The following is a 19247-nucleotide window of genomic DNA, read 5'->3' as shown; positions in this document are numbered from 1 at the left end:
GATAAACAAATGAACATAGTTTGAAATGAAAGGAAGAAGTTGGTCGAGCTTTCCCAATTCTGGGTAAACACTGAAATGATTGTGCAATTCCCTAGCTTTGTGAATAGATGGTGAATGTAATATAATTTATTATTTGATAGTTCTTATTACATTATATGTTATATCCCAGCAGGACTTTGCAAGAGACTGCAAGTACAGGATTCATCTCTCCTCTCCTAAGGATGTGAATGTTGGTTGTCTAGAAGTTATCTCAGATACTATAGGCTAGGACTAAGCTGTATGTTGATAACCAAATAATTGATAACTCCAAGGATAGCTAATCTGTTCCTAAACTATACATCTAAAAAGAATTAAATAAATTACCTCTGAAGACGTCTGTTCTTTTCACTTACTATAAAAGGAATGCATTTTTTCTCCTGAATTCAGCTTGTTCTTCTCCAGTAGTGTTGCCATTCCTGTGTGTATGGCACAAGCAAGGTTACATCCATGAAACCCAGTTGACAGTGTGGCTGTAGACTATGTTTTATTCTATATCTATTATTTGTCATCATTTTCTTCTCCCTGCCTGTGCTGTGCTCATGGCAGGGGTGTCGGTCTAGATGATCTTTAAACGTTTCTTCCAACTCAAAGTACTCAATGATTCTATGATTGGCTTGTACACAGGAAGCTGTAGTGCTCTGCTGGTCACAGTGGCATTTGGATAAAGAACCACAGGGCAATTTACCAAATAATACATATTAAATAAGTAGTAGAACACAATTTAAATGTTTAAAAGTAAGAAAATCAAGGTTTATGCATCAGAAATCCCCTTAGACTCCAGTCAAGAAGTCTTCAGTTAAAATTTCCAAGTGCAATTTGGAACATTTTCTGGCAGACCATTTAGTTAATAGCTCATCACTTGCATAGTTTTCAGAGAGTGACAGTCACAGGGTGAGACAGTCAGCTACCTGATACAAACAGTAAAATCATCTTAAAATCTTTATTTTATCTTGCAGGTATTCCAGCTACACTCAGCCCACTGAAATCAGTGGAACTGCATCTCCACATACCAGGGATGAACATGACTTCAAATTTAGATGAAGATGTGAGGGTTTCGGCAGAAGACACTGGCAACACAGAGAATGCAGAGTGGGACAAATTTGTCCCTAACATAACTAAACTTACCTCGATGGAGTTACAGCAAGGGTGACTTTGGCTCAATACATGTAAGACCACCAGAGAATGGCACAGGCTTTTATCATGATACAGACTGCAATTGGACAAAGGGATTCCTTCAAAACAACTGCCTCTCCTATTTCTTCTCAGTCTTACAGAAACCTACTTACCTCAGTATGAGCTAAAGAACATGTCTTTACAAGTCTTTTTAAAGATTGGATTGTATCATACTTTGTAAATAGTGTAGATATTTATTTTTATATATTTTAGATGCTGTGGAATGTTCTAAAATATATCATATAAAGAACTTTAAGTATTTGAAAGAAGTCTCAACCATCATTTATTTATACCCTGTTTCTATAAATGAGTGACTTATTTACAGGGAATGCTTACTTATGCACTAGTGATATTCTGGAATTACTTTGCACTTCTTTTTCTGCTAATTCACTTGTAGTAAATTCTACACTCATTATGGAACTTTCACTTCAGATTGATCTGGGGAGATTACAGGCTACTTTTCTAAGCACAGACATGCGTCTAAAATGTGAACCCAAAGTGCTGCAAGTCACACATGTTTTCATAAGACTACACTAAATAGCCAATTATCTTTTTCTTCAGACTTGAGTGCCTAAAATATAACTACTTAAACAAAACTTACGTGATGCTCAAAGGTGCTATAGACTCAAAATTCCTACTCAGGCCAATAGGAATAACAAGTGTCAGCACCCCTGAAGGACAGAACATTTTAACTTTGGTAGCCCATTTTAGTCCGTAATGTCTGGAAGTGTTGCTCCTGAAGATCTCGGAGAATCTTTAAAATAGAAAACATTGGTTATCTTGTTTCTTTCACGTTTTCTCTCTCAGATGCCATTTAATACTAATGATACTAACAATTAGCATAATTATATGCCAAGGAAACGTTGACTTCTCAACAATTAAAATAAAATATTTCTCTTCGGAAATTATAGAGGTGATATCTCATGGAACCGGTAGATCAAGTACTCATTTATTCATTTTCCATTTATGGGATAAGCTCCCTGGCCTGGGGCTTCATACCATGCATTGTAATTATTCTTCTTAAAGAATGAAGACGGTGCATCACTGGAGACTTAGTCTACTAGGGGAACATGGCCTATTGTTTGGAGAGGCTAATCTATAAGGACCTGAGCTACAATCTCCCTGTGGCACTATTAAGATTTTTCAAAAGGAAGAGTAAGATGGGAGTGAGGACTTGGTTTTCAGTAAAAAGCATTTCACATAGAAAGAAGACATTCTCACACATTTAGATGTTTCTGAAAAGCCAGTTATTCATAGACAAGGTGTTATTTGATTAATTTATGTAAATATTTTTTCTAGGTTTGATTTTGACCTAATGTCATGCAATGTACTGTCTACCACGACAGCTATAGTTTTATGAAGTGCTTTATCATTTTATGCTTTAGCCTTGCCCAACAGCTGTTTTACTTGACATTGTTGAAATTACTCCTAGTTTACACTGGTGTAAAGTGAGAGAAAAAAATTTGCATTTGTTTGTATATTAAAGTTTTCTTTTTCTATTAAGAAAGAAAAAGAAGAATATTCTTTTTCTAGTAAAAAAAATAATGAGAAATACCTAAATGGAAAGAATGTTTAAACATCAAATAAAATCAGAGGAATTCCTATATTCCTGTGTGTAAGCTTAATTTTTAAATATAGCTATTATGTCATTGTTATGTCAAGAAATTATTTTACTTTGTCTCTTCAAAGGAAAAAAACACAAATAGCTGTGGAAATTACAGCAGGATTTTATTTCATAGCTATTGCAATTCCTTTGCCATTAGAAGGCTATTTTTGCTCTTCAACCACAGAAAATGTTGTATTCTTAAACTGTGTGGAACAAGATATAATTTTTCTATATAATTTGAAATGATTGGACAAACAGCTGCTGAATTAAAACATTACAGAAAAGGGAGAATGGAATTTGAATACTTCTAATTTGTTCTTTTGTTTCGATATAAGTAAATAAAAAGTCAAACAATTAAAAACTAGTATAGGAATCTAGTTGCAAAATAATTATCAGTAATCATTTAATTGTGCCATAAAATGTTGCCTCAACCCAGTGCTGAAAAATATCAATTATGTCAAAATTATGCAAACCTATACTTTCATTTCAGAAAATGTATTTTTATCTTTTCCTTGAAGAGAGAACAAGAAAGGAGAAAGTAAATGGTTATCTAAGAAAACTTTGTCAGTATAAAAGGGGAGTGTGCATACCTTTCAAACATAGAAGGTCATGGGTGACTGTGGAAGACCAGCAAAATTCTCATCCCTTGTCAGGTGTGTTGCCCAGATCCTTGTGAGATGAACAGGGGCAGGGGGTGGGGGGGGGGGGTGGCGTGGGGGTAGGGGGGAGAAGGGTTGCAATGGTCATGGAAAAATCATAAGTAGCATCTTTCCACAGGGGATTTGAATACCACCTGCCAATAGAAATTGTCTTCTTTTTGCTGCTGCCTTAATGCCAGTGGGAGAAATTGTGTTTGTTAGTTTGAGGTAAGAACACCACTAAAGGTCACTGGGAGTTTTTGGCTTCAGCAGGTGTCCTGTGACATGTTAGAAATGGAGGTTCTGGCCTTATTTTTCTCTTTTGTAAGAGAAAATGTCTCTTTTTTTTTTTTTTTTTTTTTTTTTTTTCTCTTTGTTCTCTTATTTTCACCTAGATCTCCAAAATTAAAATTTTTCAACTTTCCTAGGAATTTATTTTAGCCATAACTTTAACTTAACAGTACATATTTTGTGGAGAATATAAATAAAAGATGATACATTAATTGGCAAATGAGTCTGGATTTTTATCTGGCCAGATTTTTGTTGAGTAATTAGCATATCTCTCAGACACAAGTGATATAGTCAGATCTTGTCTAAGATTTGAAATTTCAAGGATAGGTAGAAGGTGTTAACTAATTCTTGCCAGATAATATGGTTATCAAGCTAAAGGCTGGTTAAATATGGTTATCAAGCAAAATATTTGGTTATTTTGATGAAAAGATTTTTTATTCAAAAATATCTTTTTTTTTAAATAAACATTTTTGATACAAATATTCATATGTATTTATTTATTTAGTTTTACGAAATTTGAAAAATACCTAGAAATTTTCTTTTTTAGCTCAAATAATTTTTCAGGCACAATTTCATCAGAAAAACTTCAGAGGCCTTTAGAAATCTCTCATCTGCCTGTATAAAGTAGTGAGGAGTTTTTTGCTAGTTCTAGGACCTTTTCCTGCAGAAAGATCCAAATACTTAGATACATTCAAAATATTATCCAGCTGGATTTATTTTTGAACGAAAATAATCACTAGGAGTTTTTAGTAAAGATAAAGCCAATAGTGAGCAGTGAATATTAATGGGGATAGAAATGGCTGTGAGAAGACATGGTGAGATTTTAAGACCATGTGACAGAAATTAACCCATCTTAAAGAAGTTTCTGGGCTTCTTATCCATCAAAAAAGGTCAGGTTAGGAATGCACATTTCTTATCCAGCCTATAAACCTTGAAAATTATCTGAAAGCTGAGCTTTAATTGTGTTTTGTTACCTCTCGTTGCTTTAGTACTCTGATATTTCCACTAGCAACTCAGGAGCATAGAAACTGAATTCTCATGCCATTGTTTCTGCTTGGACATATCATTAGACATAGAGCTTAAATTACAACATATTTGTTCCCACATACATAAATTGCTGTGCCACCATCACTCTGGTACTTTGTCTCTCAACACATTTCACAATCTTGTAGGTCTGATATCCTGACCTCCTTCTCTTTTTCTGTTGTCACTGTAGTGAAAAGCTTGTGCCCTGTAGTCACAATGACTGCAAGGTGATTTCTTACCCTCTCCACCTCCAAAAAGGCATTTTGTTTTCCTTTTCTTTTGGACTGTATAGAGGACACCATCTCATCTCTGATATTAGCAAAATTGATGCACGTCATTAACATGGGGAGTGCTTTATAGGAAGTAGAGCACAGTAAACATCAGCTTGACTCAGCCCTCCCTGTAAGATGCATCGCAACCTACTGTTGCATGTTATAACGGATTAAAGCTGAGACGAATTTAGCAGTGTTTAAGAGTTTAAATAAAGAATGTGATAAATTAACTAAGTTTTTTTTTTGTTTTTTTTTTTTTAATATTGCAAGATTGAATTTTCCTAAATCATGACACTGACCTAAACAAAAAATTAAGCAAAATCTGGATTTGGTTCAACTTCTGCTTTGCCAATATAGGGACAGGATTCCACACAAGTTATCTCTATCTCTGCTAGTTATGCTGGAAGTTTTAGGATATCTTTTTGGTTTAAGCATTCAAGGACCAAATCCAATTTAAAATGTTCTTTATGGGATAAGCAATTTGTGAAAACAAGACGCACAGGTAGTGTGGAGGAATCAATAGGGATCTGCTGTTTCTTCCTCCTTCCAGTGCAAAAGCAAAAAGCATCCAGTGAAGCCAGCAGGTGTATGATTGTATGCTTCATGGCTGATTTCTTTTTTATTAAGTACCCAAGTCAGCTGCTCACTTTTTTATGCCAGACTGGTTTTTGGTGTATTTTAGTGAAACTCCTGAAGTTAGGCCCATACTCTAGGATGGGTCTAGACTACAGACTAGTTATTTGTTCCTCTGGTCTGCTGGCCAACATCCTCCATAGCTCCTCTGTCTCCTTAGCAGATCATGATCCTGTTCAGCGTCTGAGACGAAAACAAATCCACTTCTAAAACGCATTGAAAAGTGCTCGCAGAAGGCGGTCAGGCATAGCAACAGGCGTTTATCTGGAGAGATCGCAGGCGTCCGCCAGACTTGTTCTGTTAGTTTCTCCGAAAATCAGCGGAGAGCTGGATGCACAGGCAGTGCCAGCTGCCTTCCCCCACCCCCACCCCCCACCCCAAGTGAGAAACGCCTGGGAACCACCTCGCCCCGATTAGCGATGACGGCCGAAAGAGAGACAGGGGCTGAAGGGTGTAACGGCGGCACCAAAGGGAGCTGGCGGGGGCTGGGGGGGGGGGGGGGGTGAGGGGGGAACCTTCAGCCAGGGTTCCTCACCGATGGGTTGAGGGGGGGCCGGTGTGTGTGTGTGGGGGGGAACCCTTCAGCCAGGGTTCCTCACCGATGGGTTGAGGGGGGGCCGGGGGGGGGGGTGAGGGGGAACCCTTCAGCCAGGGTTCCTCACCGATGGGCTGAGGGGGGGCCGGGGGGGGTGAGGGGGGAACCCTTCAGCCAGGGTTCCTCACCGATGGGCTGAGGGGGGGCCGGGGGGCAGTAGGACGGGGCGGGGGGGCCGGGGGCGGGGCGCTGTCCCCGCGGCGGGTGCTGAAGGGGCGGCGCCGCCCCGACACCCGCGTCCCGGCGCGACCCCGCTCGGCGCGGAGCTGCAGCCGGCGGCGGCCGGGCATGGCCGCGCTCCTCCGCCTCGGTAAGTGCCGCGGGAGGGGTGGGGGGGGTGGAAGGGGAAGAGAGAATTGGGGTGGGAGGAGGCAGCCCCCCAGCCTGGCCAGGACCCTCGCTGCGCCCCGCGCCTCCTGGCCTCTCCTCCCCGCGGGATCCCTGAGGGCTCCGTCCCTTGATCCTTCCCGCGGGGAGCCCGAAGGAGGGGGGCGAGCAGGTACCCGGCGGGGGTCCCCACCCCTGCGCGACGGCCAGGCCCTGGACACCCAGGCGGGGGTGGCGGGGGTGGCGCTGGCCAGAAGTTGAACCGGCGAGGAGTCCCGCAACTGGGACGGCTTGTCTGAATAAACAGCCACTTGTTTGCTACGTGGGAAGAGTTTAGTGCTGGCAGTGCGACGCAGGGGGGCTACTGGCATTTCCCTTGGGGTCTGAACGGAGGAAAAGGGAAAATCAAGAAACCTGGTAGAAACGGGATTGGCACAAGAGACGTTGAGACAAGTGTATCTTCATTTCTTTTATTCCCCTCTACCTACTGTATACATGCTGAACTCTTTAACATCCCGCTACTCTAAACTCATATTCCCCTGTTAAAAAACATTCTAAGTAGTTCTGCCACAGGCTTTGTTAGAATAAAGTGATCCTTTATCACTTTTCAACTATACTCAATCTGTATTCAACTCTAGTTTGCCTTTCTCCTTTGGAGCTACCTATCTTGCTGCTCTTGCAGTTAGATAGACACCACAGCTTGGTTTCCCATTATTCATTATTATCTGCCAGATAATAATTCTGCAATCTTGGGAGAGACACTGCAATTCCTCCATTCCACAGTTCCCAATCTGCAAAATGAAGGTGCTAAAATGCCCTTCTTTCCCCTCTTTTCACTTTAGACACCAAATTCTTCAGAACAAGGAATTTTACACCTACCCAGTGAATCAAGACACCTGTACAAAAATACAGACAACTGTAGAAATCTATATTTATGTATCTTCATACCAAAATGTATCCCTCTAAAAGTTTTAGCTACAAACTAACTCTTAGATGACCTGAACTCTTCTAAGTAGGAAACAGTTGCGGAGTACTCCAAACAGTAGAGTAAATAACTAAAGTGAATGACTGAAGTGATTGTTAATTTTAACAGTTGTATTAGCTACAGTTCACTGCATTCTGAAATCATATAGGCTGGTTTGTTTCATGTAGGCTTGCCACAGTATGCTCCCTGTGTACTGCTGAGGAAACAAAAGACCCATCTGTAAGATGTCATTAGATCTGGAGAAGCTCTTAGACTGAATTAGCTTCAATCATGTATTATGCCACTTGGCTGTTTATTTTGCAGTAGCATCTCCTCCTTTTTGTAGGCACAGTTTCCAGGTGGGTTCAAAATAAACACACTCTGAAATAATCCTAACAAAGGAGTAGGAGCTGCTAATTGGCAATCAGTCCTACTTTATTAATTTTCAGTCACTGGTTCTGAAAAGCTGCTTTAGCAGGAGCGAGACAGTATGAAGTCTTTGTGCTGCAGATCCTAATCAGATGCATAAATCTTCCACTGTCTTAGTACCTAAAAAATAGGCAAGTGGTCATCCAGCAAAATACCCTTTCTTAAAAAGTTTCTAGGTTTGTAATTTTGTATTGCCTTATATATACAGGAATTTTGACCTGTAAGGTATCTGGCAACTTTTTTTTTTTTTTTTTTTTTTTCTCTGTCATCTGAAATAATAGTGAATAATTTCACAGTTAGAACTTTTGGAGACGGTCTCAGGATTAAAATATTGCCATAATGAGCCAAAATTGTCCCTATGGATGGGCCAGCTGCGCATTCCTCAATGTCAAGTGGCAGAGGCTGTTTCTGTCAATCAGCCTTTCAGGCTGAGCGACAGATGCAGCCTAAAAGAGTATTTCAGGTTGTAAATCACTGACATCACAACCAACCCTTGCACAGATCTGGGAACTGGCAGGACTATGCACAACTGGGGAAGGATTAGCACCTGCTACAGTAAGCACGTGGTATCTCAGTGTCTCATAGGCACCCTAGATGCTACTGTACTTGTCAGTTATAAAGTATTAAATGTTGCTTCGTCTTTACCAACATGCACGCAGAAAGCTTTCCCTATGGCAGCACTGTTATATCACAGGTAAGAATAATTTCCAGAAGGGGTGGCATCACCTCTAAACTGTCATGCCTCTTTATTAAGAGCAATATTTGGTATTTAATTTCTTATTTCTCAAATGTACCACTGGAAACACTTAATTTCTATGGATATGATCTGGACAAATCCTGAGGGAATATTTCATGCCTCTTGCAGATGACATTTAAGGAATTAGTACTAGAAAAGTCTCAGGTTACATATGAATTTACCTGAACATAAGGAAAAAAAAAGGAGACTTGGTCTGGGAGATGCTGTGTCCTTCAATACCTAAGGAAAACAATCCCATTAGGTATTTATCACCTAGTTTGATAAGGCCTGAAATCACTGTCTGAAACTTAATTTTATAGAAAATTATGACACATGGTTACAAATTAGGGGCTGTGTTACCACATAAATGTTGATGAAAGAGCTAAACCCAAACTAATTTGTCTTTTCTTAGCAAGACAATTAAATTTTCTACTCATAAGCCAGAGATGGTGCTGATTTAAAATTCTTTACCTTGAAACTTCTGTATCAGTCTTCAGTTTCAGAACTTTTTTATGCAATTAACATGGCCTTTAGGTTCAGTGCACTCGGGGAAGCAGATAAAGACGTAAAGGAGTGGGTTGTTTTCAAGAAATGATGCATCTGTGAAGTAAAAACAAAGATGGTGAAGAGTACTGTATTATGAAATAATATCTCATTTATTATCTAACAGTTATGTAACTGTCAGATCTCTTTCACATGCTCTATTCATAGGAATTCCTGTGTAGTCTCTAGCTTGATGAAATTGCAGTCCAAATAAAATGCTGTTTCCTCTGAATTTTATATTGTCTGTCTTCCTTTCTATAATTTCTTATGGATCTCAGAACTGCAGCCATTTCTATATATCTATTTTATATATATATATATATATATATAAACCATATATAGCTATGATTGATGTATAATACTGGAATAAAACCAATACAAAATATGCCACACTGCAACTTTGAAAATTTAAAATTTAAATTTAATTTTCCAGCTGTGAAACTGAGGAAAAAAAATATTCTGTTTAAAATTCACTTGGTAGAAAATTTGAATCTATAGATAAACTACAGTAAATTATATTGTTATAATTTAAGTGTAAATGAAAAAGGTCAGTACACTATCTAATGTAATAAATAATCATTATATTCTGGTTTTACAGTGTTGTTCATGTACTTCACAAGTGTATCTACTGCTCAGACTGCTGACTGTCTGCACTTGAGGGAGCAGTGTATAAATGCTGCAAATGGATGTGAGAGTGTCTGGAAGGTAGTTGAAGATGTCTGCAATATTTCAGGTAATTCTTTATGGTGTATGTACCTTTATTTTGAATTGCTGAATAGTTGCATATACACAGTTTAGCATAGTATTGCTGTAGTAACTGTATGAAACCCGTAAGATTTCAAAGAGAAAATGATGGCAGAAGACAGTCAACTTCTGAAATCCTTGACAGTGGCCAAGATTGTTTTCACTAACAGTCATACTGCCTCTTCAGTAAGGTGATAAATGAAATTTCAGGACTATGGACAAAGTCAGAGTCTGAACCAACACAAGTCTGAATTCAGCAGAAATTATGCTCTTGTGGGATCCTGTTAAATAAAGACAACATGCAGCTGGAAAAAAAGTTCCAACCTTGTTTTCCATAATTCGGAGGAGTTGATCTGCCCCCTCCCTGGAAGTGTCCAAGACCAGGTTGGATGGGGCTTTGAGCAACCTGGTCTAGTGGAAGGTGTCCCTGCCCATGGCAGGGGGGTTGGAACTAGATGATCTTTAAGATGACTTCCAACTCAAACCATTCTATGGTTCTATGATTCTAAGGTTGACCCGAAAGTCATCCTAATCTCTGTTATCGTTTAGATGAAAATATTCCTTTCTCTAAAGGTCTATTAACTTCTTGAACAAATCTTGGATCAGTCGCCATCTCTCTCTTTCTTTAAATCCCTCCAAGACCTTGCTGTTAAACATTGAATATTTGCCTGTCAGATGCTCTAAATATGGAAGGGAAGAGAAGAGTGGTAGTGTCATTAGACCAAGCTAGCAATGATGCCTTTGTTGACTGATAAGTGTCAAAGGCCTTGATATACCAAGGCTACATCAGTACTAGCAAATAAAATAGGCCAGGGACTATTTTCTGTCCCTGAGTTCAACTGTTATGGGCCAGCATTTATCCATACAAGTAAACAGTCTTACCCCCATGCAGGCTGCACAAAACTGCCTTTTGGGAGTGACTTGAGGCCCACACTATCTTACCAGTCTAGCTGGTTCAGTCCAGACCAGGTGCCATGCAAAAGTGCATCAGTATAGACACAGTGACTTGCCATTAGCCTAGCCCATGCCTTGATTCTGTTCATAAATGTAGTCAAGGATATTTAGGTACATAACTGCCATTTCCAGCAACTTAATTAAGTAAGGCAGTCTCTCTGTCACTGGGAATTGGAGGTATCTATATCTCCACGGAAAGTTCCCTTCTCCTTATATTGACATTATTTGAACAAAACCAGCCATATCCTGATGCCGTAATCTGTTCTGAGCCTCAGCTGCAACAGAGTTGATAAAGTGAATGTCCCTCTGTCTGTTGTGACATCAAGACCCAGTCTAACGTTTGCTCTGTGTGGGAAGCCAGGTAGCAGAAGATGCTGCTTGACTTCATCCTCAATAACCCACTGCTAGAACATTCACCTGCAGTGTGAGCTACCTGAATGCCTCTATCTGTCTGATTTGTTGCAGAGATTTGAACCCAATCATCCAAAGTCACAAGGTGGTATTCAATATAATTAGAGCAGAAATTTCTCTGAGGGATCTTTCTTAGTGTGTCCTGTTCCAGATACATATCCGCTTTGCATAGAATGGCTGAATACTTTTATGAACAGAGTAAATGAAAAATGCATGATAACCTAATGGTTACAACAGTCCCCATAGGAACTGGGTTTCAGCTCATGTTCTACTGATTTTTTAAATATTTTATGTGAAGCGGAACAGTTTCAAAAGATATGGCTGCTGTTTGAAATAAGTATTGGAATATGCAGTACTTTCAGGCTCATGATAGTGACCTAAAGATGAGCTTTCTAGAACCAAACCTCTTCCCCAAATTAGAAGAAGCTGAATTTGCTTCTCTCACATCATTCACAAAGGTATTATCACCAAGACTACTTGATATAAAGATCAGGCTTTGTACTGTAACTACTCTACATCATACCTTGCAACCAGATGAAGTGGGCCAGCACAATGACTTCTGTGGTCTCCTCTTTGGATTTGTTGCGTTGTCCCATAATATGCAATTTGCCTCACTTACTGTCCTATGTGCTTATTCACTGATATTAATGGTATTTGTAACTGAGTCAGAGAAGTCTGCTGCAAATGAATGCTTCTTGTGGTTGTTTGTTTGGTTTTGCATCTGTATATTTCATTAGGATAATATTGGCAAGGACTCTCCAGCATTGCAGGGCACTCAGATACTGCATTTAGTCTGGGACAAATTATTCTAAATGTGGTTATTAGGTACCATCACCCCAGAGGGTGTAACCTGCAGTCAGACAGCTGATGGTACCTCTCAGAGAACCCACAGAAACAGTGACAAAAAATCTACCCACAGCATTATTAGTAAGAATAACATTATACTATCTGTCAAAAATACTCTACATGTGCAAGACTAAAAACTTCATGGGTAAATTGTGTGAATGGAAAAGGCTGAGCAGGAGCATGTCAGTTGAAGGCAACATGCAGTGGGACAAGTATTCCTTTTGCTAGTTTCTTTATGAAAAACCTAACTACAAATGATAAATGTACTCCTACTCTATGGTATGAGTTCAGTAACTCAGTCCCTGAGGTTCTAATCTCCAAATTAAATGTGTGAATTATCAGGACCTCTGTCTTTTTTTCTTCAGAGCAGATCTGGGGGCACTCTCCAGGTGACTGCTTAAATCATTCCTTTCTCTGTCAAACTGTCTGTCACTACTCCTCTACTACTACAGTACCGTTTTCAGAGTCTCGGTTTATAGTCCTCTGAGCACAATCCTTATTTCACTTCCTTTTCCATGCCAAGATACATTAACAAAAAAAAAAAAAAAAAAGGTGAAAATGTCTATGAGTCACTTTCCAGATCAGGATGGAAAAGACTGAAATATTTAATTTTGGTGGAATCAGAAGTTTTCATTATTGAAAATGTCAGAAATGTTTCATCACTGCAGAATCATTTGGAGTTTGCTTGTTTTCTCTTCTTTTAGTTCACTGATTGAAAAAATAGAAATTTCTGAGCTTCGATTTAACCATGAGTATACATTTTCTTGATTTTTCAGAACTGGAAACATCTGGGTTAAAAAAAAATTATCAGATTGCTCAAATATTAAGGAATCACATTTTGAATTAGATTTGGAAGTAAGTTTACTTTTTTTAGAGAAACAGGATCACTGAAGTTGCAAGGGATCTCTCGACATCTAGCCTAACCCCCTCTGCTCAGGCAAGGTCAACTGCAGGTTGTCTTCCAGGACTGTGCCCAGTTGGATTTTTAATATCTCCTATGATGGAGTCACCAAAACCCCTTTGGGAAACCTCTTCCAATGTTAGATAATCCCCACAGTAAAAAAGTTTTTTCTGACCTTTAAATAGAATTTCTTGTACTTCAGTTTGTACCTCTTGTCCTGTCAGTGGATATCACTGAAGCGTCTGTCCCTGCTTTATTCAAACCCCTCCCATCAGGTATTTATACATACAGATATGTGTGCCTTCCCTCCTCGAGGCTGAGGAGTCCCAGCTCTCAGCTTCTCCTCAAAAGACAGATGTTCTGGTCCATTAATCACATCTGTGGCACTGTGCAGGACCCACTCCAGTATGCCCATGTCCCTCTTGTCCTCAGGATCCCAGCACTGGGCACAGCACTCCAGACATGATCTTAACAGTGCTAGAGGGGAAAACTCAGTACTCCACAGTCTTCAGATCCTATTCCCACTGAAATGACTGAAGAACTGACTGTGTGAGAACAGAGATTATCACCCTGGAAGTGTCAGCTACTATTCTGTCATGCTTCTATCTGTGGTCCCACGTACATAAATTATGTACATATAAATAAAACAAATTATGCCTGCCAAGCATTAGGCCAGAGAGCACTTTTTGTAAATGCCTTGGAAGCATACGTATAAACTAAAATATATTGCCTAGAACTAATCAATGATAGAGCAACAATAATTGAAAACCAGCAAAAAAATATTTTCTGCTGTTCATCACAGCTGAATCAACACAGTGAACAAACAGACCAATACTGATAATAGGTTATTTCTACACAACTTTCAAGAGGCCAGGCAAGTGAACCCCATAAATCTGATGTGTTTCCTGATTCTGTCTGTGCCCTTTGTATGTACATAACACCACAACCCACATCTCACCCCCTGGTTGTCAGCTACTGTGATTCAGCGCAGTGTGTTCACAGCGCACAGGGCCACTCTGAACACAGCCCCTGCACCCGACTCCCAACCACAACTTGTTAGTGTCGTGAAGATAAGTGAGCTAAGTGAGGCTGGGGTGCTGCATAAAATATAGTGGGATTTGTATTTCTTATTCTTCTGTCTCTACAACCTCCATCCTTGAAGTGTCCTCAGGACCTTGAAGAAGGCAGACATAAATTTTGTAAATTAGCTAATTTTTACACAAGCTCCTTCTGATCTTTGTTGCTCTTGTTCTAGCCCTGGAATTTGTCCTCCTGAAATTGTGTCCTGAAACCCTTTTATTATCCCTTACTCACTTGATAACATATAGAGTAGAATATCCACCCACCCACCTCCATGGGCCTCCATGGTTCCCATGTCACCACATACTTTCCATCCTATCTTTATGGTCAGGGAGTGTCCTATGTCTATGACCTTCAGTAACTTCTACTTAGATCTCCTGAGCTCCTTGGCTACTGGAAAAAGAAAGAAATATGAGGGCTAAGGGTCAGGGTCACGCTCTACTTCTAAAAATGCAGAGGGCAAATTGGAGATGGGGTTGGAGAGATACACACAAGGCTGGGCACCATGACCTCTTCCTTTTCTCATTCAAGAGGTGAGGTGGGAGCAGAGGCTGGGTGCTGTAGCTCTTTCCAGACTGCGACTTCCCCCTGTAGAACTGCCCATTTTAATACATCCCCAAACCCCCCTCAGTCAGCAACAGTAACTGGAGAAAAGGCAATGCAGACACCGTTTGAAAAAGGATTTAGGAGTGGCAGGACGGGGATGTATTAGCTCTGGAACAGCTAATACTCATTCCTTCAGGCACAGCCAAAATGCACTATTTCCCCTCGCAGGTCTTTGCTTACGTTGCCTTCTGCTGCTATTTGTGTCAACGACACAGAAATGACATTAGAACTCTAACCACGTTAAAGCTTGCCCGTGGCAGCCGTGACACGTGGCTGCTAGCTTTGCAGTTCCACCCGAGCGCACGGTCTCTGCCGCTCCACGCCAGTCACCAGGGAAGCAGCGAGGCAGGAAGCCAGCCATCACCGTTGACAGGACAGAGACAATAGCGTATGTGCGCGGTAGGTTAAAACCGATCCTCGTGCTGCCCGGTGACCAGCTGGATCTTGCGAGCCACATGCTCCTTATCTTACAGATTGTGAGATACTTAATACCTATGAGGCAAAGAGAGGCAGTGTGCTGGTGTGGGGCCCTGCAAACCTGTTTTGACAAAGTAGACCATGGCTTTCACAAAATAAAATTGTCTTAAATGGTATTAAATTGCTTCTTACATAATTTTCTTAAATTGATTCTTATGTAACTTTCTTCAGTAAGTTCTATAAGCAATTACAATGAAATAGTTTTAAAACATTGTAGCCTATAAAATAGAGGGTTAATTGATTTACCACAAACTAGTACATGCACTTTATTTTTACTATGCATACAAGGAAAATATGACCTGACAGCCCGTGTGAGTGTCTTTGTCATTGAGTCCAAGTGCACATGCAAGCAACGGGCTTGAAACTGGACTCGCAACCCAGGCTTCTGCGTAATTTTTTTTTAATGCTAAATTCCTCCTTATTTTTATAATGAAAAAAATAAAAATCAGAATATCCTTGGGCTATTTCAAATTTGTTGTCATTGCCAAACTTAGGCAGCAAAGTTCTTCTACAGGGTAGCAGTCCGAGGGCATATCCAAATGGCCAGGCATTTGTAGGCTCGTGTCATCCTCACGTGAGTGACGGATCTGAACCGGAGCCGGCATCCCTCAGGACGGGGTTAGCACCACCATCACCGGGGACTGCGCCTGCCCTCCCGCGTCCCCTCTCTTACTCGGTTACACGGCAGTACCTTACCCCGCACTGTGAATTCCCGCCCCTGTACCAACCACCTAACTTCCACACAGATGAGCGTCTCTGCCTCAGTTCAGGATGTGCCCCTCAACTCATGTGCACCTTTTTAGTTTGGTTGCTGTACATCATCTACGTAGAATAAAAGGTATGAGTTTAAGGTTTTATGTACTTTGGAAATGAGAACAGAAAAAGATGTTCTGGCAATGCATCAGATAGATAGAATAAAAGAAGGCAATATCATACCCACAACTTTATTATATCCCTCTGAATGTTATTTAAAATTTGTAAATTATGACAGGTTTTCAAACAAAACTAAGTTCAAACCATCTTCTCTGGGCAAAAGATATTATTTTTGTGCCTCAGTTGAATTGTTTTATGTAACCGTATCCCTTAAGCATTCATAAACATTAACAACATTATAATTTTAATGATAAGTTCTAGGTAATAGGTGCAAGGCAGAAGACGCTATTGGATGTAATAGAATCATCCAGGTCCTGGCTGACAAATACCCAGAATTTAAAACCTGTGTCTGCACTACAGACAATTTTTGTAGCATCACGACTTTGCTTGGGAAACAGTGCAGCATTGATAAAGGTAACTAAACATAAAGAATTAATTATGAAGAACAAAAAGAAATATGCAGTTTTGTAACCCTCATTTTAACTGGTTTCAAGTCTCTTTGCATATTTCTCAAATCTGATAATTCCCCCCAAAAAATAGTTTTGTCTTTTCTATGTTATTCATACACCAATATGCATATGAAAGCGATGCTATATGTGCTCTAAAATAAAATTAAAAAACAATAAAAGGCATGTGATATATTCAAATGGGTTTTAAAGCTTTTGCTCAATCCAATGGAAAGCAAGAGTGAAAATAAGACGTGTTGAGGTCTACTTGTTGCGCAAGAAGGCTTGAGAGCCACTGGATCTATGTTATGTATAGAGAGCCACATCCAGCTACCTTGTGAATGGGAGTGTGGGTGAATGGGGATGCACAGCTCTGCAGTTGTGCCACACTGTGTTACAGGAACATCTTCACTACATCTAGGAGAGGTTAATGGATGTGGGAAGTAGTTACTGCCTTCATAAAGCTGTACTTAATATATAAAGTTCATCCTTTTAAAAAAATCTATTGTAAGCAATGCGCCCATCTCCTCTGAATTTGTTTTTTATTATCCTGAGAACTATCTTCCCTTCAGAAAATCTGTTTCTATAATTGAGAATTATTTGGTGCATGAAAGGCTTGCAGTTTCTGATCCAATGTCTCCTAAAGTAATGATTAACAAAGCTGACATAAAAAAGGCAAAATCAGCCAATAAATGAGAGTCTGGAACGTGATCCCCAAGTTTGATTCCTGGCATTGATCCATCATTCCCTCCTGGCACCAATCAGTGTACGTCATATAGTAGTAGAATATATGGCTTTATTATAGAGAAAATAATAACATCCTGATCTGTTACTCATTGCCCCTAACAAGAAGAGTGGGTATCTAAAACCTGATGTTGATGTCATTGGAACAGTTGCTTTTGCTTCTGGCAAAATGAAGTAATTTTATATTTTTTGCTGATTGAGATTACATTTTTAACCAGTATAGCAAAAAGGTTGAGTGGAGTTACACTAGTATTGGTTTTACCTATACATGATAGATTATGGTGTTGGTAGATACTTTCAGGAATAATTCTCCCTGTCTAATTTAAATGACTATTTTAGGTAATGAATGAACAATTCTCTGGAATTGCCATTCTCTCTTCACAAATTATGCATTGAATTAAGATGATAATCCACGATATGTCTAATCTGTGGTTAAAATTATGTGAGATGAATCTCTTTATGCAGTAATTACAGTGAGAGTTTCTCGTGTTACTGTTAGCAGCTGAACTGTTAAAGTAGATTCTATTATACAGCCATGAGGACACAGTAAGCATGAGGAAGATTCATTAACCTGCAAAACTCCAAAATTATTATATTTTTATGTACATCTGAGAATGAAAATAGGGCTATTTCATTCATTTTACTGCATTAAGACAATTATCCTTTTCCTGAGTTTGTTTTGAGCTGACCAGTGATGATGCCCTCTCTTCCATTTGATGTATATCTCTGTTTGTACCTATTTGTACAGAATATTTGGAAACTTCCTCAAGATCAGACGCTGGACAGAATTTTAGGCAACACAGAAATGTCAAAGGCCAAAGACACCCGGAAGAATCAGAGAACGACTGCAGTATTGCAAAACAACGCTGCCAAGAGGACCCTTACTGCTTTTTAGTCTATAAGAGCTTCCAGCGAGCGTGCAAGGTGGACACAGCAAAATGCAGGCTCCCGAGGGTCAAGCAGGAGTGTTTGTCAGCGGGACAAGAACTGAGGAAAACAGTGCTGGGAGAGTGCAAGTGCTCAGAGCCACTTCAGATGAGATGCGTTAAAATATGGAGGGGAATATTTAACAATCCTTGTTTACAATACTCTCAAGAAAGCCAAGCTTCAGCAGCTAGTGAAAGTGATGATGATGATGATGATGATGATGATGATGATGATGATGATGATGATGATGATGATGATGATGACAACCTTGATGGTGTTGATGATGATGACGATGATGATGTTGATGATGAGAAAAATCAGGACACTGACACAGGTTAGGGGTATTCCAGCAGCTGGAGTGCTTTCATACATGACAGAAGTGTGTACAAGTCTGGTAAAAAGGTTTTCTTAATTATTTGCTGTTTAACATTAGAAACAGGATAGTTTTAAGAAGCTTATTTAGATGCAGATGAATAATCTGATAGCAAAATGATAGCCTAAGTGCAAATACTATTGTCCTTCAATGTATTAATTTGATATGACCTGATCCAAATCAGTCCCTTTTAGTATCACATAATAACTAGAAACAATATAAGACCAATAACAATAATTTTCTAATAGCAGGAATTGTCTGCCCACCTTGACTTTAAACCATGACAAGCAGTTAGTTGAAAACTGTGTGCACTGATGAACACATTAAGGCTTCTGGCCTTTATTTATTCACAAGAAATACGGCTTTGTACTGCACTGAGCAGGTCTAGAAACTCTTCTCGAGCTCCCAGGATCTATAAGTATACAGAGAATGTTATCAGCAGCCACTGATAAACTGTGATTTCACTCCAAAACTTATGAATATATGTAACAGTTATTTGAGAATTTGTTAGCAATCTGACAGGTTCTATTTTGTCAAGCTAATTTATTTTATTCTTGTTTATTTTTACTACTGGCACTGTGCCAGCAACACAG

General features: G+C 39.5%; 2 protein-coding genes across 4 annotated transcripts in view; both read left to right on the top strand.

The window, feature by feature from the left end:
• Window positions 1-2599, top strand: part of HCRTR2 (hypocretin receptor 2) — a 34402-nt gene extending 31803 nt beyond the window's left edge. Inside the window, exon 8 of the mRNA XM_033009960.2 lies at window positions 996-2599. Within this exon, the coding sequence (XP_032865851.1) occupies window positions 996-1189 (194 nt within the window). The 3' untranslated portion in view covers window positions 1190-2599. The remainder of the gene's footprint in view (window positions 1-995) is intronic.
• A 3926-nt stretch (window positions 2600-6525) lies between these two features.
• The window catches only part of GFRAL (GDNF family receptor alpha like), a 28854-nt gene continuing 16132 nt past the window's right edge, over window positions 6526-19247 (top strand). For 2 of the 3 annotated variants that reach the window (XM_042803354.1, XM_042803353.1), the window contains exons 1-4: window positions 6526-6583; window positions 9871-10005; window positions 16420-16578; window positions 18103-18615. In XM_042803354.1, coding sequence (XP_042659288.1) covers window positions 6562-6583; window positions 9871-10005; window positions 16420-16578; window positions 18103-18615 — 829 coding nt within the window. In that variant the 5' untranslated portion in view covers window positions 6526-6561. The remainder of the gene's footprint in view (window positions 6584-9870; window positions 10006-16419; window positions 16579-18102; window positions 18616-19247) is intronic. The other variant, XM_042803355.1, reaches the window with a different exon arrangement.

This window comes from Tyto alba, unplaced genomic scaffold (genome assembly GCF_018691265.1).
Source record: "Tyto alba isolate M040663 unplaced genomic scaffold, T.alba_DEE_v4.0 Super-Scaffold_40, whole genome shotgun sequence".
Taxonomy (NCBI): domain Eukaryota; kingdom Metazoa; phylum Chordata; class Aves; order Strigiformes; family Tytonidae; genus Tyto; species Tyto alba.
This window is presented reverse-complemented; position numbering and strand designations above follow the sequence as displayed.